This window comes from Urocitellus parryii, chromosome 4, assembly GCF_045843805.1.
Source record: "Urocitellus parryii isolate mUroPar1 chromosome 4, mUroPar1.hap1, whole genome shotgun sequence".
In the NCBI taxonomy this organism is placed as follows: Eukaryota; Metazoa; Chordata; class Mammalia; order Rodentia; family Sciuridae; genus Urocitellus; species Urocitellus parryii.
The window spans coordinates 184,491,477-184,516,976 of NC_135534.1; the positions used below are offsets into that span (position 1 = coordinate 184,491,477).

The 25,500-nt window shown below is 37.6% G+C and overlaps 1 protein-coding gene across 3 annotated transcripts in view; it reads left to right on the plus strand.

Annotated features, from left to right (window-relative positions):
- The window catches only part of Slc44a1 (solute carrier family 44 member 1), a 185,560-nt gene that overhangs the window by 55,290 nt on the left and 104,770 nt on the right, over positions 1-25,500 (plus strand). For all 3 annotated transcript variants that reach the window (XM_026415006.2, XM_026414997.2, XM_026415017.2), the window contains exon 3: positions 2,836-2,978. In XM_026415006.2, coding sequence (XP_026270791.1) covers positions 2,836-2,978 — 143 coding nt within the window. The remainder of the gene's footprint in view (positions 1-2,835; positions 2,979-25,500) is intronic.

Consider the following 25,500-nt stretch of genomic DNA (forward strand, 5'->3'; position numbering starts at 1 on the left):
GACCTATACGAAAATATGTCAGTGTCCCATTTTAGCATATATATGTAACATTTATAATTTATGTCCTGCCTACATCCTGGAGGGATGTGACATAGCTTATGATAAAGAAAAATATCCATATGTCCAACAGTACTGTTAAAAATAGTCAGAAAGGGAAACCAGAAACTGTTTAAAGAATATCTAACAACATACTTATTAAACATAAAAAACAATTCCTATAAGAAGTAAAAGAAGTTTACTTATGTAATAGCTTTGCTATTCAAGAGTAGTAGTCAAAGAATATTAATTGTGGACTGAGTAGTTTGTGTAGCAATAAAATTACTGATATTGTTTTTCACCTTTTTTCCCTAGAAATTTTTGCTCTAAAATAGAGAAGCCAAGGGACTTTTGTTAGTCTCCAGTTACCATTGTTAACCCCTTAATCTGATTTCCCCATTCAAATTTACCATGAACAGCTGCCTTTTATTGATCACCTGCCATGCAGTAGAATTCAGCTAAGGATTGGGTATATGTTACTTCATTTAGTGCTCATCATTAGGCTGTGGGGTAAATGGTATTGCTCAGTGTTGGAGATGTAGAGAGAGCAGAGTCTAAGTAGGAAATTGGATCAAAATCACAGGTAGTAAGGAAATGGTGGAAAGAATTTGAATTCATTGTTTCTAAATCCTAAGTCCATTCCTTTTCTATTACTCTGATGCTTCTTACTAAAGAAATACATTGGAAAGTGTGTTAGTATTCTGGAATTATAACGAATATCTGAGATAATCAACAGATAAAGAAAAAGATTTGTTTTGACTCATAGTTTTGGAGGTTTCATTCCTTGATTGGCTGGCTGTGTGCTTCTGGAACTATACTGGCACCTCATGGTGGGAACATGTGGCAGAGTAACAGGAAGGAAAGGAAAGGTCTGGGGTCACACAGGGCACTTCTTCAGTAGCCTCAAGCCCTCCTACCAAGCCCACCTCTTAAAGGTTCTACCACCTCCCAGTAGCATCATGGGACAGGGACCAGGACTTTAACACAAGGACTTGATTAACACCGCTGGGACTGACTGCCCTTGGTGTCCTTGGAGGAGTCAAAAGAGAGGGAGGCAGGCAACAGGGGAGTATAAGTACTGACCAGTTATGCCTAAACTGGTGCTAGCCATTAGTTGCTGCTTTGAGACAGAAGGGTATTAACATGTATTGAGACATACACTTTACATATACAATCTCATGTGATTCTCTTAACAGTCCTTGTGGTTAGTGGTTAACTTAACTTATAAGTGGGTAAACCAAGGCACAGAGAATTAAGCAAGTTTGTCCAATATTACACAAGTAGGAAATGAAGTCATCAGTATTTCATCAATAACACAGGTTTATCTATCTAGCCCCAAAGCCCATAATCTTTCCCATATAGCATTTACTCATTTCTAATAACATTAATAGCTAATATTCATTGAGCTCTTCCTATATGTCTGGCAGATTTCTTACCAAATAAGGTTGTGTCATTTATCTTTACCACAGCCCGATGAACTATTTACTCTTTGTCTCCATTTTAAGGGAACTAACTTGAGACAGATCCTTGGCCAAGATCTGAGAACCAGAGAATAGCAAATCAGGGAGTCTACTTTCTCACAAAGTGTAGTTGTAAGAAGTTTCTTTTGACAAGAGCTACACTCATGACTCTTCTCTCTCACTTCCCTTACCTGCACAATGAAAGTAGAAGGGTTTTGTTTACTTTTTTAGGTAAGTATACTTACAGGGGGAAATACAGTTTGAGGAGTGTGTATGTGTGCATAGTGTTTACCACTGTGGCCTGAGATCTAGCAGCACTATTTAGATAAGTACTGCTCCTAAGAGCTGGCAGTGATGATCTCTGCCTTCCTAGCCACTCTACTGAAGATAACAAAAACTTACCCTTTTAATGACCAGGTTGCACAAAATTTCTTAACCTCAGTCTTTCCCCACAGTATAACCAGTTCATCAGCAGTGATTCCCCTCACTTCTGCTTCCTATGCCCAGTAATCTGCTGTTGAGTGTAGGCTTTTACTGCTTTATTTTGGTCAGCACATGCCTGACTTAGCAAGCATGATGTGGTTCTGAAGTTTCTCCCCTTTGCCCTTGGTACTGGGATAAAGCGTATTCCCACAAGATGAAGTGACCCTTGCAGTACACAAAGCCAGTGCCTCACTTACTGTCATTCAGTTTCTAATATGAAGAGCTTGGCAGTGCTTGGTGATGGAGTTCTTTGGCTTGTATACAGCTTTAGTGCACAAAGGAAACAAAAAAAGTCTTGTGCACTGAAGTGAGAATGATTCAAAACCCACATACCTATTTCTTTGTTTTTTTAAAAAATTTATCCTTTGCTATTATTCATTTAATAGAATCCCTTTACACCCAAATAAAACAAAAGAATGAACAAAGCTGGGTTTGATTCTGTGCTCTCATCTTTATTGGATTCTATGGGCTTAGGTAACTCATTTAACTTCTCTTGGCCTCAGTTTCTTCATCATGGGGATTAGAGATAATGTGTGATAAATACCTAGGACAGAGCCTGGCATTGAGCAGGTGTTCAACATAGAGAGGCTGCCATTATTATTATAAATGCAAAGATGAGCTAATGATGTGAAAGCTTGGGATTTGTTTTGTTATGGTAGTAAATAGTATTTCCCTGTGGACTTCTTTGTGCTGCTCATATGCAATCCAAGGAAAACAGTGGAATAGTGTTTGCAATGAGGAAAGATAGCGCTTTGTTCCCTTCAGCAGACAAAAGAAACTCATTATCGTATCAAGTAGTGACTGTTGGTATTGAAATGGTTTATTTGTGTGTGTTTTTTTTCTGTTTCTTTCCTAGGGATTTATATGTGGCTTTTCAGTAGCAACAGGTGCAGCAGCGAGACTAGTGTCAGGATACGACAGCTATGGAAATATCTGTGGGCAGAAAAATGCAAAGTTGGAAGGAATACCATACAGTGGCATGGACCACACCCAACGGAAGTGAGTAGACTGTTGCTGAATGATGAACACTGTGGAAACTTTAAAGGAGGCACAGAGAAAATCCTGCTTTTTTTTTTTTTTTTTTTTTTTTACCCAGAAAATAACATTATTTTTCTTTCTAAGATTATACTGGATGGGAGATAGGGATAATAATAGATATTGAAAAATTAAAGTTATAAAGTAACATTTTGTGATGCATCATTTATAGGTACACATCACTTTCCAATTTTATAAAAGATACATTTTCCTTGTCAAACTGTGAAATTTGTTTTGGGTCCTCAATATTCATCTTTTGGGTTTCATGAGATTGCTCATTTAATTGCTTTTTTCCTTCAAAAGCACTACTATTTAATTTTTAATGTCCGGGGAAAATATATTTCATCTAATATATTTTATGTATGATGCCAATGTAATTGTTCAAACTGTATATTTATACCCCATCAAAATTTATTAGAATTTTTTCCAGTATCAAACCGTATCTTTAGAATTAACAAAACTAATTATAAGGTAACCAGGCTAATCCGTCTAATACACTTTATAGGAAAAGGCTAAACAGATAAAAACATTTTTAAAGCTACATCAATTCTTTCTAGGAAGATAATTTGTAATACCTATTTATTGTTATATAAATCTATGGTTAAAATTTGATCTCTCTGTATAAGATTAATTTGATAATTTTGCAGACTTGAAGAAATTCAAATAACTATTTCTCAGAGATACTCTTCCCTTAAATGAAGGAGAGAGAATGCAGCTCAAGTAAACAAAATTTCAGTAATAATAATGAATATTTGTATAGCATGCCAGAGTGGACAAGCATATGCCCCCCCTGTGAGGTAGATCTAACAGAGGCTTAGGGAGACTGAAGTGCCTTTTCTGAGGCCATGTGGCTGGTGGGCAGTAGAATATCCAGAGCAGACTATGAGCTTCTCTCTTAATAGGCACCTGCATCTCGTAAGAGAAGCAAAAATTAGACTTGAAGTAATTTGGAAGATTGCTTAATTTTTTCTTCTTTATGATTGCTCCTTGAATTTAACACAAATTTTAGATCTTGTGTTATTTCTTCTAGCAAAAGTATCCATATCTCTTTCGTTTACTTTTTATCTTGAAATAATTTTAGACTCAATAGACATTGCAAAAGCAGTAGAGTTTCACTTTTTTATTTTTTTTAATGTAGCATGTATGCGGTAAAATATTGCTTAATTCTTTAATGCTGTTGACATGTCCCAAATATAAAATTAGGTAACTGAGGAGATGAGAAGCAAAAGGTTCTCCTCTATTGGGTGCACTGCTCACAAGGGTTGTAATCATTTTTATGGCTCTCTTGGTAACTTGCTAATGACTGTGAGCATATCCTTATGGTAAGGTTTGTGTAAATGCCACTCTTCACATTTAACCTTATTGTGGTTCCTCAGACTATGGAAGAGATTTCAAATCCTTGGGTTATTCTAAGTACACTTTGGCCTCTTGTAAAGAGGAACTGCATATTATTCTGAGAAAGTGGCCACTCTTCCCTGAATACTTATCTTCATTGAGAGCCATTCATGTATAACTTTAAGGAGTATAATTTCTCAACTATAGCTATTCTTTAGCTCATATGTACATGTTTAAAATTTATTTTCCATCTCTGATTACCTTTTCTGCATTATAAGCTTTGTAGTGCTATCCCACTTAAGTATATCTGTCTATAAATGGCAATTATTGTCAATGAATGGTAAATTTTTGAACATTCCTTTTGTGGATAAATCTACAGTATTTGGATTTGGAAAGTGAAAGAAAGGTAGTAGCCTTCATTTTTATTTTCTTTATTTCATCCTCCTCTTTCTCCTGTCAAATGCATTGATTTCCTTCTTTTACCACTCATTTCCTTATACGTCTTTTATGAATTCCATACCCATCTGTAGCTCTGGAGTGTTTTTATACCTGTTTCTCTGCTTGGTCACTTTCTCTCATCCTTGATCTCCTCAACCTCTGTTGTATTACTTAATGCCTACTTGAACCTCCATACATATTTGTTGAATACATCAACAGATGAGTCCTCTAAAGTCTTGGATAAGGCTAATTCTCTATTTGATAAGTTTTCCTTCCTTTGTTAAGAAAAAAAAAATTCTTCTTTTTTTCCTGTAGCTAAATTCTACTGATCTTCAGCTTTCAGCAAAATGTCACTTTGAAAGAGGTCTTCTTTGATCTCAGAATTTAAGCATTGTGTCCTATAATATGTGCAGTTGTACATTGATTGTTCCATGGAGGGTTGGATGTACATACGTCTCTCTTAAGTGCCAAGAGAGAAGCATCTCTTACTCACTACTGTATCCCCAGGGCACATCTCAAAGCCTGAATGTAGTAGGCACCCAGTTAAATGCTTGCTGAATGAGAAAATAAATCTACTTCAGCAGTGTTCTAAGAAGTGAATAACTGAGTTTGAGGATCTGAATATTTTGAGTTTATTAATGCATATTGCAGAATGGATTTCCATAAAAAACGGTTCCATTTACATTCCCACCAACAGTGTCTGAGATTACTTTATTTTTACTGGTATTATTAGTTTTTATTCTTTACTGTTTTGATAGACCAAAGAATGGTGCTTTATAGTTTTAATTTGCATGTGTTTGATTATTAATGAGTGTGAACCCCACCCCCACCCCCACCATGTGTTTGTTAGCCTCTCATGAAAAAGGTTGTGCAAGCGTATCTATTCTTGGTCTTCTTATCTGTAATCTGCTCCATCCTTTATGCTGTGATAGGATTAAGTTCTTTAAAACAGGGCTTTTATTTTGTCATTTCCCTGTTCAAGAGCCTTTGCCTTCTATTTGCTGTCTGTAGTATCAAAGATGAGCCTGTTCAGCCCCCACCATTTCAGGCCTTCTGCGATCTGGACCCATTTCACTTCTCCAGCCCTCTCTCACTGTTCCTCAGTGTGTGTGTTATTATTGCCCATGACCTTCAATTAATTCTACCTCTGTGGTATTCCTTCTGCCTGTCTGCCAATCTGGGTCTTTGAAACACAATGGGACTCACAACTCATCTTTTTATGAAATGTTTCAAAACTAACCTTATCCCATAGTGAGTTTACTTTGATTACCTGAACTTTCCTATCTCATACTGGTTATTCTATTGACTTCAATTTGCTCTCTAATTATTCTGTGTTTCTCATCTGTCTGTATTAATTATTGGTTGCTAGGTAACCATATTACCATAAACTTAGTGGGTTTAAACAAGAAGCGTTTCTCATCTCAGCTTCAGAATCCAGATATGGCTTGCCTTGGTCTTCAACCTTCCATAGCTTACTCAGGGCTGTAGTCAGTGGTTCATTTGGGTCAATCAGGGTCAGAGTGTCACTTGAGGCTCAGGGGGACAAGGCATCCCTTCCAGGTACAAGTGGTTGCTGGCAGCATACAGTTCCTTGAGGATTGCTGGACTTGCTGGCTGCCACTGGAGGTCCCCCTTCAGGTGTAGGCCACCTGGATGGGCAGTTTGCCCCATCAGAGCCAACAGTGAGAGCATCAGTAGAGAGTCTGCTAGAAAAATGGGAGTTACAGTCCTATGTAGTGTAATCACAGAAGTGATATGCGTCCCTCTTTGCCATATTCTACTGATTAGAAGCAAACTCAAGGAAGAGAGGATGACTCAAGGGCACGAACAATAAGACACAGGGATAATGGAGGCCTCTGAGAGTCTGTCCCTCTGCTAACTCTGCTTCCTGAAACACCATATTTTCTTTAGCCCTCAGAGTTGAGCACCTAGGAGTTCCATAAGAAGGGCTTATTTAATTATAGTAATAAAGGAAGGAAGGTAATCAGGAGAGGAATCCAAAGGAGAACACCTTTGACCTATTTTAACCAGAATGTTTAAGATGCCAAGATGAATAAAAGAATTCTATTAGCATAAAGAAAAAGTAATATTTTCTTATCATTCCGATTATAATGGGTTTTTTCCTCCAAGTAGTATTTTTGACGTGATAATACATTTGTTGCAGTGATAAGGATGCACAAAAAGACAGCAGACAATATTTTGTGAGATAATATGAAAACCTTAATTTCAAATAGATTAAGTTGATTTTTAAATTGGTTGTTTGAGATACTTAAAACTTTTCTGCATAGAAATAGTGCTTAGATATGGTTCTAAGGCTAAGTGAACTCAGAAAAGCTCATTTATATTAGAACCAAAAAGTGTCAGAGATTAAAGGAATCTTTAGATTATTTAATGTGCAAGCTCCTTAAAGCATCCCATCAAGTATTTGTGAGTGCCAACTAAATCCTAAAATGAGAATGTCTTGCTTTGTAGCTGAGCTATTTTTTAATAATACTACTACAGAAGACAGGTAGGGTTTATAATTTTTTTTTTATGTTGAGGAATAGGATGGTGGCAATATATTTTTGAACTCTGGCAATTCCGTAAAACATATCTCTTCTGTCACATCTAGATCTACGATTTTTCAGGTCTATAACATATAAGCAACCTTACAGTGTATGTGTCAATTTTGAGACCAAAAATTATTATTACTCTTTTTTTTAATAAAGAAAAATGTTTATTTAGCTCACAATTTTGGAAGTTCAAGTTTCAAAATCAGAACTGTCCTCTAGTGAGAGCTTAATAGCAGATAGCGTCATGTTAGAGTGGGAGTAGGTGGGGGGAGCCCTTGTGGGAGCAAACTACCACATCTCGAAATGGGAAGCTAGAGGGTACTGTTATTATTAAAATTCTTGCTGTTAGAGGAAGCCCCCTGTCTTCCATATCAGTTTGGACACAGAGTGGCGATGCTCCTATTTAGTTCTAATGCACCTGAATTAGTGGGATAAAGATCGTGCTGGGACAGAAGGTCTATGGGTCTCTGGGGAGAGGATTGGGGCAGGGGTGGGGTATGCATTCCCATGTCCTGAGTGCCTAGGGTGGGAGAGGATATGGTGAGGTGGCATTGGCTTTTAGTGTGCACAGGTCATTATAAAACTGGGTGAGGCTGGGGAACTGCTTTTAATTGTTTTAATTTAATCACAATATTCTTATTAGAACTCTTCTCCATCTTGCAAATAATCCTAACAGAGTTTAGTGTTCACATTCTTTGTTACTCTAAGAAGTTCTCAATGTATTTTATTTGTATTGATTTGTACATCGAGGTTCTAAAGATAGATTTTTGCACAAATTTAATTTTTTCATTATATATTTTTTTGTCTTTCCTCTGAGGAAGCCATTTAAAGTTCCAATCACTGGTAAAAGCTCTGTGGTCATAAAATGCCTCTCCCATTTCATATCCTCTGTGTTAACAGGACGTAGATGAACTAGAGGTCTGAGGAGGGTGATGGCATCCATGAATGAGTACAGTATCTATAAGAGAAGCATTTTATTTGACACCACTTTCAGTTTTCTTCATCATCTTAGGATACCAAGTGAAAACAGAATTGGAGTGTGTTTTACTTCTTTTGTTCTCATTCTCATTGTAAGTTCACAGCTGAAAATATTTGTGCTGGAAGGCCCTTGGGATCATTGAGTGCCTGCATTTTACAAGTAAAAAAATCTGGGGTCTGGGAAACATGAGAGACATGAAACAGATATAGTTTTTCCTCAGTGTCCACAGGCAAGTGGGACACACACACACACACACACACACACACACACATCAGTGGATGCTCAAGTCCTTTGTATAATCAGTATTTGCATGTAACCTACACACTCCTCCTGTATACTTTAAATCATCTCTAGACTACTTATAATGCCTGGTACAGTGTAAATAGCTATTATACAGTATTGTTTAGGGAATAATAACAATATTAAAAAGTCCATACATATTCAGTACAGATGCACTTTCTTTTCTAATATTCTAATTTCTCTGTTGGTTGAATGCACTGGCTCAGAACCCAGGGATCCAGAACCTATGGATCTGTAGGGCTGTCTGTAAGAAGAGGCTGGCACTCGAGCCTCGCCCTCCATTGAGTGCTCTTTGTGTTAGTCTGCACTGTGCCTGGTGAACTGTGCAGTGATCCTGGTTTCCCATCTTTTGTATTTTGGGTATCCTTTCCTGCCAGCTTTGGAGATGAAAGAAACTTATGGGAACATGGAGAGAAAAAAGGGCAGGTTATATAAATTGATAAAGTTATAACTAAAGAGACTTTGAAAGAACCACAGCACCTCTACAATCTGTGAAGGCTTTGAATAATTTGAAGGCTATCTTGTCTCTTTCTATCTCTGTCAGATAAAGAATATGAATAGTGATGATGAACTACATTATTCTCATTTCATATTTTTTATCATTTGTATGTTTTAAATATTTACTGAAAAACACCTAATTTAAAACTGATAGTGGGTTTTGTTTTGTTTTTGGTAAGACAGTTGATTGGCTTGAACAGTGGGGTTGTTTTAGAGAAACTCTTCATTTTTATAATCTTCGCAGAATACAACAGTTACTAATAGGGCATTATGTAAAAAGGTGAATGTGTAACTGATGTGATTCTGCAATCTGTATTTGGGGTAAAAATGGGAGTTCATAACTCACTTGAAACTAATGTCTGAAATATGATATGTCAAGAGCCGTGTAAGGTTTTGAACAACCAATAAAAAAAAAAAAAAAATAAAATAAAATAAATAAATTTAAAAAAATAAAAAAAAAATAATCTTCGTGGGTGCAGTATAGATAGGGCTTTTGTGATCATTGATCACCTTTAAAACTCAGAGTTCTGTAAGTTCAGTGAATCTGATTCAGTCTACCCTAGGATCACTGATTAGCTTACTAACTTATGTAAAGGGTTATTTAGGTGGTTGATAGTGATATTGTACTAATATGAAGAATGTATTCATTCTTAAACAATTTCTAATTTCTGAGTTCTCCATGCCTATACCATGTCATATAACCACTTATTTTAGGGAAACCATTTTTCTTTAATTTGTCAATGTATAAAACATGCCTCTTTTGAAGAGTCACCAAATCTTATTGAGTGTGCATACCTCTCCATGTTTGAAAAAGAACTAAAAAAATAATGATAATATAAATGAAATTTGCTAAAATACTTGCTTTTAGGATCTCTTTATCAGCTAAGTATAGTTCTTTGTGTTTATGTGACTAGGACTTATTTCTATGCCTTCTGATTTGACTGGAATTTCTATGTATTGAAGAAATATTCTTTACCATTCCTGGAAATTCTGCCTATCATTTTATTTAACCCTCAGAAAACATTAATTGAAAATTCAATTGTGTGCTGGAGACTTTTTTTTTAGGGAAATATTTCCAGTTTTTTGTTTGTTTGTTCATATTTATTTTGTGGTGCTGGGGATACAACCCACAGTCTCATGCATGCTAGGCTGGCACTCCATCACTGAGCTACATCCTCAACCTAGAGACCTCTTCTAGTATTAATAAAAATAGGAAACAGCCAAAATGGTCCAAAAAATGGGATTTGTTTAAATTCACTCATTCACAACTATTTCTTGGCTGTCTTCTTTGTTTTAGGGACTTGAGATTATGTTTGCTCTCTAACTGAATCGGCACACTTTTATCTCATGGAAATTGTAATCTAATAGAGAAAGCAGGACTTCATAAACTCATCATGTAATCACAGACTTTTCAGCTGAAGGAAGTCTTGTGAAGAGAGGTGTAAGGGTATAAGAGAGACTACAATGGGAGGACCAGTCTGAGGCACTGTGGAGCCAGTAAAAATGATCTGTGGACGTATGTACAACAGCAGGAAGCCTCTGCATACATTATTAAGGGAACAGTAAGTTATAACACAGTAGAGGCAACTCGACTTTATTAATATATGTAAAAATGTACATGTCCTGGGGCTGGGGCTCAGCGGTAGACCACTCCTCTCACATGTGTGAGGCCCAGGGTTCGATGCTCAGCACCACATAAATAAAATAAAAAGGTATTGTGTCCGCCTACAACTAAATAAATATTTTTAACAATGTACATGTCCTTAGAAAAGTATGGAATGACATGTAAATGTTAACAGTGTGATGAACTATTGAATCATAGATGGTTTTTCCTTTATGTTTATCTTTTTTTTGAAGTGTTCTACAATCAATATCTATTACTTGCACTAATTAAAAATATTAAAAAGAAATTTGTAGTCTCTGTCCTTGAAGAGCTTGTTCTGGTGATGAAGACAGATTGCAGAGATAAATGATGACAGTGCAATGGGAACATCTTGTATCAGTGTCTGCTGAATGCCGGGTGACTCCATTTTCCTGGGTTCCTGACAGCAGGCTGGTGAGGAAAGAAATATAAGGCAATTTGATGGAAATACTGAGACCATCATTAGTTTTCTATTGTTGCTGTAATAGATTACCACAAACTAAGCAACTTAAAACAATAAGGTTCTGTAAATCAGAAATATGAACAAGCACAGCTTAGCTGGTTCTTTGGCCCAGGTTTCATAGGCCTTGTTGTCAGGGCTGTAATTTTTTTCTTGTGACTCTGGCAATGAATTGTCTTCCAGACTGCTTCAGATGTTGATAGTTCTGTTCCATGTGGCTGTAGGGCTGAGGTATGTTTCCTTGCCATCAGCTGGAAGTCATTCTCAGCTTCTGGGGTCAGCCTGAATATTCTCCAGCCTATTTTCTGTGACTCATGACTCCTTCCCCCCTATAAATAGGTTCTTTACCTATTTATATTTATCTGGGTATAAGAGTTGAGAGCACTTGAAAGTTAGAAGGCAGAAACCCTTCTCGTTCTTGAATCCCTCTGACTTTCTTTTTTCAGGGCAGCATCTTGATTATAGGTTATACATGTGGATTGAAGAGTCAGCCAGTAACTGGCAGCTGAGGGACAGTTTTAGGTGGTATTAGAGCCCCAGTTAAACAAGTTGAGGGTCAGGGCAAGGCTTGCATTCTGTACAGGAAAAGTCACACAGAGTTGGTCTAAGTGTTACCTGTAAATGATGAGACAGAAGCTGACGAATGGATGGTCATGTGGACTGTTGGGCTGACAGGTGGCTCCAGAGCCCACCTTCTAATGAGGATGGGATTCTGAGTAGAAGCCCAGGCCTGGTTCTTGTTGGCTGAGGAACAACATGGTCTGAGTCTATAGGGTGGAATTCTTACAGTCCAGGCGAAAGCAGGTGAAGACTGGCTCACATGGGAAGGAGCTCCTGACTGTTGCATGGAGTTGTAGAAACATAGAAGATGGGAGGTGGTACATTCATCCCGTGTGCTGGGGCTGGCGTTTGGCAGAGGTTCTACCCACCTGTCATTAAGGCATATTCCTTAGAGCAGCTCAGGAGCTCATCTCTTGTTCCTATACTTAAGGACAATTTTGAGCAAATGGAGGTATTCTAAATCCTTTAGGATTTTGATCTTTACTTCAAGGGAAAACACCCTCTTCTCTGTCTCCTGTCAAACACTTTGATTCCAACATTAACTTAACCACCTCTTCTAGTTCAGCTTAATATGAGAAAGAGCAGCCTCCATAGATCCCTCCCGTGAACTTTCATTTGTGGGCTTCCACAAATTTACAAGTATTCAGGAACAGTAACATTTCTGACGTTCTAAACTGAAATTTAATGTATTATTTATGAAATTTTTTTCAAAACTTTCATCTTCTCTCATGGAAAATATTAGAAGTTATGAAAGAGAGCTAAATTTTCAGAAGGCAAATTTAAAGGAAATATCTTTGGGGAAAATACTTTTTGTTATATTTCGTGACCACACTACTCTTTAGTTTGAATTTTATCTCCTTGTGAAAGTAACATCTGTACATCTATTGTAATTCTACTTCTAGGACAATACTTGCTATGGATCATGCTAGCAATTTGAAAGATCCAGCTACATGCTTCGAAAATGCAGGTGTCAACAGTCAAAATGTTTTACAGATTCTGAATAGGGAGATGGAAAGCTACTTAATAGAATTAGATGATATGGATGCAGGTAGACAAGCTTGGGGCAATTGGGTATGTCTCTGTGCTGCCTGCCTAGGAGTGAATGTATACTTGCTATATCTAAGTTAGACAACTGATATACATTCTCAATCTAGCATTTCAATATGTAGGTTATTTCCAAGTTAACTTAATACCTGCAAAGATTTTTTAAAAGTTTTTTTCATTGTACATAAGCTCATACATCATGATCTTTGTAGTACATAAGCTTATACATCATGATCTTTGTAATACACTTTAGGTAATTATTAACCACTGTAAGTATGAATTTTACATTCACTGGTTCTTTACCTATTTATATTTATCTGGGTATAAGAGTTGAGAGCACTTGAAAAGTTAGAAGGCACATGGTTAACACCAGTTGCAAATTTAGGATTCCTTAGGACCACCTTCAGGTTCAGTAATTTGCTAGGAAGAAAGACTCATAGAACTCACTAAAAGCTATTATACTCCTGCTATGAGTTTAGAACGGGAGAAGATGCATTTTAAAGTCAGCCAACAAAAGGGAGTCAGATACAGAGCTTCCAGTATTCACACTCTTGGAGAGTAGAACCATGTGGAGTCAGAGCACCTTAATTTCCTGGCACTGATGTATAACAATCCACAGAATATGGCCAACTAGGGAAGCTCAACTGGGCCCCAGTGTTCAGCATTTTTATTGGGACTTTTTTATGCTGCTGATTCAGTCCTTATTCTCCAGCCCCTCCACATGTGATCCAGAACTCCCAGAATACCTGAGGCTGTTGGTCTCTCCAGAGTGGTCAACCCCTGCCCTACATACTATCTGATGTGGCCCGCCCTCACTAGGAATCACATCATTAGATTATCCATGGTGACCAAGACCATAGGTAAACAAAGACACTCCTAAGAGGTGTAGAGATTAACTCCCAGAAATCAAGGTCAAAGTCCAGATCTCTTTCTGAGTAAAGTTAAATTCTTCCTACACACTGGGGCTCTAGATTAAATTGCATTTTATAAAGCGTACATTCAGAAGATATTTTATTTTTATAGTTTTATTGAGGTATAACTTACATATGAAAAATTTCACCCATTTTAAGTATACACTTTGAATTTTGGTAAATATTTGTAGTGTGCACCTTCAAATTAGGTCCTTGCCTCCATCCTTATCCCCAGGCAACCACTGATCTGTTCTTGTTGCTATAGGGTTTTTTCCCTAGACCATCATGAAATCATAGAGTATGTAATATTTTGTCTCTGCCTTTTTTTACATAGCATAAAGTTAATGAGATTCATCTGTGTTATTTAAATACATCAGTAGGTGGATCTTTTAAAATTACTGAGTAGTATTCCATTGCATGGTTATACTACATTTTTTTAAATCTATACATCTTTTTAAAATTTCCATATTAAAACTGTTTTACTATCATGAATAATACTGCTTTGAAAAGATGTGTACATGATTTTATATGGGCAAATATGTCATTATATTTGGCTGGATATTTAGAATCGGAATTGCTGAGTCATATTGTGAGGGTATATTTAACTTTATAGGAAGTTGTCAAAACTGTTTTTCAGAGTGGTTGCCCCATTTTGCAAGGAAAGGAGGAGGGTTGTGGGCTGTACCTCCCATGAAAATTCTGTATTATCAGTCTTTTTATTTTTAGCTATTCTGGTGGGTGTGTAGTGGTATCTCATTGTTTTTAATTCACTTACTTCTAATGACCAGTGGTGTTGAGCATCTTTTTATAAAATATTTTTTAGTTGTACATGGACACAATACCTTTATTTTATTTATTTAATTTTATGTGGTGCTGAGGATCAAACCCACTACCTCACACATGCTAGGTGAGCATTTTACCATTGAGCCACAACCCCAGCCCTGTTGAGCATCTTTTTAAGTGCTAATCAAACATTCATCTATCTTATTTGTATTTATACCTTTTGCACATCTTTTAATAAATTGGTTTCTATTAATGACTTGCAAGAGTTCTTCATATAATCTGGATATAAGACTTTTGTTAGGTATATGTTTTTTTTATTGTTGGTTGTTCAAAACATTACATAGTTCTTGATATATCATATTTCACACTTTGATTCAAGTGGGTTATGAACTCCCATTTTTACCCCGTATACAGATTGCAGAATCACATCAGTTACACTTCCATTGATTTACATATTGCCATACTCATGTCTGTTGTATTCTGCTGCCTTTCCTATCCTCTACTATCCCCCCTCCCCTCCCCTCCCCTCCCCTCCCCTCTTCTCTCTCTATCCCCTCTACTGTAATTCATTTCTCCCCCTTGTATTATTTTTCCCTTTCCCCTCACTTCCTCTTGTATGTAATTTTGTATAACCCTGAGGGTCTCCTTCCATTTCCATGCAATTTCCCTTCTCTCTCCCTTTCCCTCCCATCTCTCATCCCTGTTTAATGTTAGTCTTCTTCTCATGCTCTTCTTCCCTACTCTGTTCTTAGTTACTCTCCTTATATCAAAGAAGACATTTGGCATTTGTTTTTTAGGGATTGGCTAGCTTCACTTAGCATAATCTGCTCTAATGCCATCCATTTCCCTCCAAATTCTATGATTTTGTCATTTTTTAATGCAGAGTAATACTCCATTGTGTATAAATGCCACATTTTTTTTTTTTTATCCATTCGTCTATTGAAGGGCATCTAGGTTGGTTCCACAGTCTTGCTATTGTGAATTGTGCTGCTATGAACATCGATGTAGCAGTGTCCCTGTAGCATGCTCTTTTTAGGTCTTTAGGGAATAGACCCAGAAGGGGAATAGCTGGGTCAAATGGTGGTTCCATTCCCAGCTTTCCAAGAAATCTCCATACTGCTTTCCAAATTGGCTGCACCAATTTGCAGTCCCACCAACAATGTACAAGTGTACCCTTTTCCCCACATCCTCGCCAGCACTTGTTGTTGTTTGACTTCATAATGGCTGCCAATCTTACTGGAGTGAGATGGTATCTTAGGGTAGTTTTGATTTGCATTTCTCTGACTGCTAGAGATGGTGAGCATTTTTTCATGTACTTGTTGATTGATTGTATGTCCTCCTCTGAGAAGTGTCTGTTCAGGTCCTTGGCCCATATGAGGTATATGTTTTTTAAATGCTTTCTCTAACCTGTGGTTTGCCTTTTTGTTTTCTGAAAACCATCTTTTGATGACGAAAGTTTGTAATTTTGATGAAGTCAAATTTATCCATTTTTATCAATGGTTCATATATTTGTGTTTTATTTAAGAAGTTGTTGCCTTTAAGTTCACAGAGATTTTTTTCCATGCTTTCTTCTAGAATTTTTTTGATTTAGTTCTCGTGTTTTTGTCAATGATCTATTTTGATTTAATTTTTGAATGGTGTGAATAAAAGCCAAGATTTATCTTCCCCAATTCTCATACAAAATTACAGTTATTCAGCAGCATTTATTGAAAAGACTATCTTCCCCTTTGATTTATCCTGGCATCTTTGTTGAAAATAGATTTTTATCTTAAGTCGAAACAAAAGGAGTTCCTAGTAGGGGTAGCCACCAATATTACAGAGTAGTAGAAATAGTTTTCCTCAAATTAAACAAACAAGGATGTCACCTTTTTTATACTACTGTTTCAAATAACTAGTTGAAACAAATCATATAAAAGAGATAAATGGAATGTGTATAGGTCATTACAGAGAAAATAATACTATTTGCCAATGGCAAGGGACTATCACATGGAATGTTTAGGAGATGCAATAAAAACACCTTGAAATGAGGTGCTTAAATTATATGTTATAAAACATGTACCTAAGTAAATTTAGTCATTTATCACTATGCAGAAAAATATAAGGAAAAATATAAAACTTGATTTTTTTTACAAAAAACTAAAAGCCAAGAAGATATATGTGTGTGTATACACACACATACATATATATGTATATATGGCTAAATATAGAGATTTATAATACTTTAATGGAAAGAAGAGAAAACAAATAATAAGAGAAATTTAATCTATTCCTGGGTAAATAGTCTTAATAAAGATGATGATACTAACAAAGTTAATTTATAAACTTAATGCAGTACCAGTTAACATCCCAGTTGGATGTTGACTTTAACTTGATTGATAGCATAAAATGCAGAGTAAAAAAGCAGCTAAGAATTTCAGAGGAAAAAATAGTTTTTTTAATTCTTCTTAAAATAATTTGAAAGGATTACAATGAGTTGCATTTATTATAAAACAATGAAATAGAACTTGGAAGCCACGGTAGAAGTGCAAAAGAGATTAGACCAGAAGTCTAGGCTAAGTATAGTTACTGAAGTTGACACCAGATTAGCTGGAAACCGTCTGGCTTTCAAGGCAGAAAAAGAAACTTGTAGGTTTTTCACCAAGGAATGAAAATTGAGAAACCTCTAGGCAGACACTATAAATGGCATAAGTGGGCTGGGCATAACACAATAGGAAATATTGGACCTCTGAACTTTGTATGTGTGCCCCATATAGAGGAGATAGCTCTACTTGGTTTTAGCTGAGGTTTGGCATGTACACAGGAGAGTCTGTGATGCTAAGTTTTCAGGGAGTCCAGAAGCCTGTTGGGAGGAGCTCACAAGACTTGTTAGATCTCAGGATTTTTAGATGTTGGCATTTAGTGTACTGGCCAAACAAAATATGTGGGAGTGAAGGGTTCCTTATTGAATCAAGATTACATATCTATAGTTTTCACTCTCCTATTAATAACTGTATACTTTTGAGCAGAACAAAAGGAGTTTAGCCATTCTAAACTAAAACTTTTTCCAGAGTATATTTACAAAACCTAAATATAGGTTAATAACAGTGATGTTGGAAACAAAATAGAAGTAGAAGAAATAAATTGATAGTAGATTAGTACATATGAGAAGCCAACTAAAATAAAACCTGTGAAAGCAATCGTGTTTAACAAAAAATAGTAGGTTGAATGATATGACAAAGAAAGCTCCCTTTAGATGGATTTTCATTTCATACCATGCAAACTAAATTCCAGATGAATTAAATATTTTGAAATGAATATTATACTTATCTTTGCTTTGGAGAGGAGATAATTTATACATTGTTAAAGCTATAAAGAAATTAAGTAGTACCAAGGTTGGCATGTTTGATTATGAAAAATTAGATTTTCTGGTACAAAGATAAAAGCAACACAATGGAAACAGTATTTGCAGTTTTTTTATGATAGTAAGATTTTTCATGTAATCGGGGATGTATCCATAAGGTTAGATGTAGTGGACAGCCAAAGGATAGTTTATACCATAGAAAATAACAATAATATTTGACCTAAAGGGCTTCATTTATAATATTAATACAGTAGTAGTAGTACTCTCTTCCTAGGGTATCTGGGGAAAAATGTGCAGTGCCAAATGGGGAAAAGCAGCTCTTTGAACCAACTTCACATGTGTATTGTTTACAAAGCCCTTTTTATCATCCTTCTCATTGATTCTCACTCTAGCCCAGGGCAGTTTTTAAGTTTTCTCAGTGGAGACTTTTAGGGTTCACTTCTTCCACAGTCACAACTTAGTCTTTGTCACCACCTTAACTGATCCACCTGTAAAATCAATCCAGAAAATTCAAGAGCTCACCATTCTGGCCTCAGGTTTCTCTTTCAAACTCACATGTTCTTTTTTGCTACTGCAACCATTCTTTCATCTCTAGTCTACAAAATACTCCCTTATTTTCTCCTGAGTGGTCTTTCCTTTTTACTTTTACCCTTGTTTTTTCCTGTGACATTTTTTTCTTTTCATAATATTGTGACAATATATAGTATCTACCTCTGCCTCACTCTGCCTTCAACAAAGATCCACTTCTATTTTGTTTCCATTGCTGCTATAACTTATAACCTAAGTGTGAAGGACAAAGGAATTGAATGGACATTGCCCCCAAGTAGATACCTGAATGATTAGGTACATGAATAGGCACACGAGAAGATGCTTAATAACATTAGCTATTGTGATAGGCAGCTTTTTGTTGCTGTGACAAACTACCTGAGAAAGTCAACTTAAAGGAGGAAAGATTTATTTTGGCTCCTGGTTTCAGTCATGACTGGCTCCATGCTTAGGGTCCTGAGGCAACCAAAACATCTTGGCAGCAGGAGCATATGGTAGAAACCATTCTTCTTACAGTAGCTGGGAAGCAGTGGCAGCGGGAGGGGCAGGAGACAAGATACAATCCCCAAGCATATGGCCTCAAGGACTTACTCCCTTCAACTAGGTCCTGAATCTGCATTTTCTACCACCTCCCAGTTGTCCATTCATCTATGAAGCCCTCAGTGGATTAATCAGTTGATGAGATCAGAGTCCTTATGACCCACTAACTTCCCCAAAACCGCATCTCTGAACATTGCCTCACTGGGGAACCAAGCCATCAAAGAAAAAAAATACAAATCAAAACCACCAATCCACTAGAATAGCTAGCTGTAACAGAAAAATACAGTTGAAAGTTTAACAAAAACATGGAGAAATTGGAGCACCTATATGTTGCTATGCATTGCTGCTGGAAATGTAGAAGGTGCAGCTGCTGTGGTATACAGTCTGGCCATTCCTTAAAATATTAAACATAGAATTACCATGTATAGCAGTATCACTCCTTGGTGTCTACCCAAAAGAATTAAAAATACATGTTCAAGCAAAGACCTCTACATGAAAATGTTGATAGAATTATTCACAATAGCCTACAAGGAAAAATAGCACACAAAGTGTGGATGCAGGACCTAGTTGAAGGAAGTGAATCCTTGACGCCATATCCTTGATGAACGAATCAACAAAACAAGGTATATCTATAGAATGGAATATTATTCAGCCATAAAAAGGAATGAAGAACTGATATTTATTATAGCATAAGGAACCTTGTAAGTGTTATGCTAAATAAATTAATGCAGCTACAAAAAGCTCATCTTGTATGAGTCCACTCATATGAAATGTCCAGAAGAAGCAAGTTTATATGGGGGAAAAAAGTTGATTAATAGTTGTGTAGGGTTGAAGGAGAAGAGATATAAGAGAATGTGACTGTTAATAAATAATTTCTTTTGGAGTGATGAAAATACTCTAAAATTAGATTTTAGTGAAAAACTCAATAAAATATACTTAAAACATTGAATTGCACAGTTTATAAAGGAAAACTTTATGGGATGTTAATTATACCTCAATCAAGTTGTTAAATTAAAGAGAAAATGAACTCTCTTGCCCTTGTCTCATGGCACATACTGTTTCTCAGTATGATTACTAGAAAAGTTGATTTTGAGAATACCCCTGATTATGTAGTATGAACAATGAACTTGTTTTGGAGGTGTTCTTCCAGTTAACTTGGCTAAATAGAAAAAAGTCTTTTTTTTTCTTGTAGCTCTTGTAAAATGTTTTTAAAGATGTTTTATTTATTTTCTTGCCTCCGCTTAGTATGAGAAACACAATTTATAGTTAGTGATTCCTGGATTTTATTTTGGCAGTGATTTCTCCCTTGATGGTACAAGGAAGAGACTGGCTTTGCAGCTAAACAGAAAAATCATTTTTCTCCCATGCTTTTTCAGTTCTTGCCTTTGTCTTGTTCTGTTAGTATATCTTTGGCTCGTGTGTGTGTGTGTGTGTGTGTGTGTGTGTGTGTATGGGCGGGGTCTTCCTTTTAATCTCTTTCAGTGGTACTGACAGTTGGTTCAAAACTGTGAAGTATAAATTCTCATTTGAGGAAAATACATGTCAAACTGTGTACGATTTCAGGAGGGTCACAGATTACGAATCTCAGCGGCACTTGCTTTGGTGACCTCATCTACTTCCAGGTGTAAATTACCATTTATATGCTGAGCAATCCAAATTCCAGGTTTCTCTGCTAGGATACTATAGCTAACTGTCTGGGTCTACTTGGATGTCCTACAAATACTTCGTATCTTCTTATCCTTTCTAAACCGCCCCCCCCTTTTTTATATTAGAATGGATTCCAAACCAGAACACCCCAGCCACCTGGTCTGAATTGATACTAAGCATGATCCTTAATTTTTCCATGTCCTCTACATGTATCAGTCATCAAGTTTTGTTTGTTTGTTTGTTTTCAATCTTTTGAAATTTGTTCCTTCTTGGTACTATTCCCACCATGGTTGAAGGCCTCATTTCTTGGTGGAAATCCTGTAGCTTCCTGACTAGTCTCCTTATGTTCTGTCTTGTTCATTCTCCATATTGCAGCTGATAAACTCCCAACAGCTTCTCAGCATCTTTAACATGGACTCTAAACTTGTCAGCACCATTAATAGCACTTAGAAGGCCCTAGCCGACTGCACTCCAGCTCTCCTGTCCAGCCACCATGTCTCCATCACAGTGTGTATCTGTCATGCTGACCTTTCTTGTTTTCTTAGCTGAACCCTGTTTTCTCTCACTTTATGCCCTGGTGGGCTCATTCCGTCCTTACTTATCCCCTTTCCTCCATACCTGGCGAACTCTTATCCTTCTTTACATCTTGGCTTTAGATATTTCTTTTGTGGGCATCTAGTCTCCATTCGCGAGACCCATCTGAGGGTCTGTACACATGGTTTACAGCTGTCTCCTTATCTTCTGGACTGTGAATGCTGGGAAGCAAGATGCTTGCTGGTGTGGTTCTATTTATCATTCTATCTGTAGTGCTTTCTTAATCCTATATCTGGCAGAGTGGGTGTTTAATAAATTTCTGTTGAATAAAAGAGAATGCTTTTCTCTACCTAAAATATCTAATTACCAACTTTCTCTTGACCTCAGCTTCACTTGAGAAAATTTTGTACAATTACCATCTGTTTATGAATTCAGTAAATGATTATGGAGCATCTTCATTGTACCAGGCATTATTTTAGGCACTAAAGATGTAGTGATTCGTAGTCAAATATCCCTGCCTTTCTAAAGCTGAGATATATATAAATAATACATATATATATATATATATATATATATATATATATATAGAGAGAGAGAGAGAGAGAGAGAGAGAGAGAGAGAGAGAGATACATGTATACATATATTTTGATATATTTTGGTGGGGACATAATAAACAGATAAATAAGTAAAATACGCAGTGTGTAAATGAAAGTGCCGAGAAGAAATGAATGAAACAGGGGAGATGGAGAAGGCGCGTCAGAATAGAGGGTTGGCCTTTTAGACAGAGTTGCCCGCAAAGTCTTCAATGAGGAGGTCAGTTTTGGAGGAAGACTTCAAAGAAGTAAGGGACTAGCCTTGTTGCTCTCTAGAAAGGGAAAATTCCAGGCAGATGGTACAAAGGCCCCAAGGTATGTGCCAACGAATTTGAAGACTAGAAAGGGGACTAGGGGAGACCAGTGGGAGTTAAGGTCAGAGAGACAAATGTTCCCTGAGTGTTGCTTCTCAGTCTGATCCCTGGGGGTCCTCTGCTATTTGAACTTGTTTTCAGCTGTTGATGCTCTGAACTACCAGAAGGAACTATGACATTCTCCCTTCTTAGCAGTTATCTGTAAGTCAAGGGCCAGAGAAGTGCTAGCAAAGGAGGCTGTGGTGCCAGTTAGCTTCACTTGATTCTTTGGGGATTGGTAAGGTTCGTTCTTAGTATTTGTGGCACTTTCCCCCTGCCCCAGGAGACTTCTGCCTTTTCTTCAGGATGGGGGACACAGTGATAACATCCCTGTCATCAGCCTAAATAGATGAAGCTTTCCAGTTACCACAATCCTCCTCTCTTTCTGTTCTCTGGTCAGTTTTAGTTCATTTTCTATTGCTATAACAGAATACCAGAGCCCAGGTCAATTATAAGCAATAGAATTTATTTGACTCACAATTCTGGAGGATGGGAAGTCCCAAGATCAAGGGGCTACCTCTGATAAGGGTCTTCTTGCTGCATCATAACATGATAGAAGGCATCTCATAATGAGTGAGAAAGAGAGAGAGAAAATGAATAAACATGCCTGAGTGTGCACAAGAGGGCCAAACTTCCAGTTTTCCTCAGGAGCCCACTCCTATAATTACTAATCACTCTACAAATAATGGTATTAATCCATTCATGAAGGAGGTACCTCTTAAAGGCCTTACCTCTTAATACCATCGCAGCAACAAGTAGATTTCAATGTACAGGTTTGAGGGGACAAACATTCAGAGCATAGCTTCATGCAGGCTGGGGGTGTTGCGAACATTGTACAACTCCCTCTGCCACTGTCTAGGGTTGATGTATTGGTTGGCTTTTTGTTTTGTTTTGAGGCTAGGGACGGACTTAAGGCCTCCTGTATGTTAGGCAAGCAGTCTACCACTGAGCTACACCCTCAACCCCTGCAGTTAACTATTTTGAAGACAAATTGCTGCTCTCAACTTGTTTCTTAGCTTTGTTCCTGAAAGTTGGGGCCAACAGGATTTAAGTTAATTATGTGTTGCGGTTAGTTGGGTTTTCAGTTGTGCTGGCCCTGGAGCTCTCTCCTGTTATAACACAGCTCTCCATGGGCATTTGAGTCCCACCCCAGAGGAGATGACTGGACTTGCCTTGCTGGCATTTCCCACCCCCAGGAAATAAGAGGCCTCCTCTGTGCAGAATCCACCGTGGGTGGAGTGTAGCCTCTTGGGGCTCTCTGTAACCTCTAGTTAGTAATAGCAGAAGCCTCTGCTAGACTGCGGGTGCTTTTCCTTTCATGTGATTCATAACGGCAGCATACTCTGTAGAAAGGGGCTATAAATTGTAAATTGATATGAGGTAATAATTGGAAAAATGATCAGACTCCATTTTTATTCCCCTTCGGGGAAGACACGCATCAGGAATCACTAAAGCAGAAGACGACGGAGGGCTTTTCATCCAGCTCTCTAGCTTCCGTGCTGCAGTGCTTCCGTCCTGATTAGAGAGGAGAGCAGCCAAATTCGGCAGGAGGCGGCCAGCAGACCCAGTATCTGCTTGCCACCTCTTGCTCCAAAAAGCCTTGCCGCAGAGAGTTACCATGGCAGCAGGAGGCAGTTTAATGGCAAAGGCTCATCTCTGGAGCAGTGCTGCTGCACCCCAGCCATTCCCACCCTGGCCTTCAACCCAAGGGGCTGGGTTTACCAGGGCATCACTGTGCCAGGGCCATGTGAGTGCATGTCGCCCAAGGGGGTAGAGCTGTAAGATCTTCCAGAGTCTGAGGGTGGCGACCTCTTCTCTTTTTGTTTCTCCTTGGTGCATAGCTCTTTGATGCCTCATCCTATAGTCGACCTTATCAAATCATTTGCAGTTCCTTAAATATGCTCTTTCATGCTTCTCTGCTTTTAGGCATGCAGTTTCCTTTGTCTGGAGTTCTCCCTTCCCCATCTGTCTGGAAAATTCCCACTCAGTTTCAAAATGTAGCTAAGATACTGCCTCCTCCTTCTTAATGCTTCCTCTAACCCCTTACTGTCCAGGCAGAGCTATACAGTTTCCACTGCCATCTCAACCTTGCCATGAATCGCATGGTTTCGAAATAATTGTTATATTTTTGTCTCTTCCTCTCTAGACTATAAGTTACTTGCATTCAAAAACTGTTTTATGAACCTTTTATCAAAAGGCCTTACTGCAGGAGTAAATACTTAGTAATGTTGATTGAATGAATGGGATGTTTTCCTTTCACATCATCTGGTTTAATCCTTATCACAGGTGTCGTCCTACCTGGAGCAGAGCCCTGCATCTTATCCAGGTGGTACTGTCTGCTCAGATATCCTAGAAGAGTAAGCTGATTTAATCAGCCCCAGATCACTCTCCATTGCATGTATTCTTACTTTCTAGTTTGAATTGGAAAGAGTAATACTTGGGAGTCAGTCTCCCCAGCAGTCAAGCTAATGTGGCCTCGTGTTGGTTGCCTGACTAATCAGTTCCCCCATTTGTTGGATTAGGATGTTGTAAGGACAGAGCCTAAGATGCTTTGTGACTCAGAGTGAATTCTTGGTCAGTCTTCTGTACCTTGTCCTCTCTTCAGCGACGAAATTAAAAGCAAAATCCAGCTTTAAACTAGCTTTGAGCCCTCTCTGGCATCATGTCATTCATTCAGTTTTACCTTCTTGCTGTGCACACAGGTGCCTTTCAGAAGTCCCCTCTTTGTGTGGCTCTTGAGCCTATTTCTGAGCTTTTGTGCCCTCCTTTTGCCTCATTGTTTTGTTTCATCTCGTGTGCATCTGTCCTCTTGTTCATTATGTAGACAGAATGTTTTATTTAGATATTTCTTCTTTTCCTGCCTTTTGGACATAATTTGTTCTTGTATTTCAAAATCACCAATTTAAAGTGAATTTATTTTCTATCTCCCTCAAATAATACTAGAAGCCACCTCCACCATAATGTGTGTTTACATGCCCTACTTGCTACCCTCTGTATGTTGGCTTTGCACTTTGGTCTGAGTATTTTTTTTTCCTACTTCCCTCTAACTTTTAAGTTCAAAGCCTGCTTAGGGTATTTTGCAATTCCCTTTGCAAATGCGTTCTGTGTATCGTGTTATCGTCTGTGTGTGTGTTGTGCGTGCCAATGTCCGCAGGTATCTAGGCTGTTTAGTTTCTGGCGTATTTTTCTCTAATATTGCTTCCCATCTTGCTTTCATTTCCACTTTTGGTATTTTGTTTTATTGCAGTTCCTCTAAAGGATGTGAAACTTAACAAAGCTATTGTTTTTAATAAGTTTAGTAAAAGAACCACTAAGAACAGCAATGAAAAACCTGCTTTTAACTTATATTTATGAATTATCTCTGACATTGGTTTGCTAATATTGGAGGGATGCAGCAGAGAGGCCAAAGTGTGTCATCAGTATTGCCTGA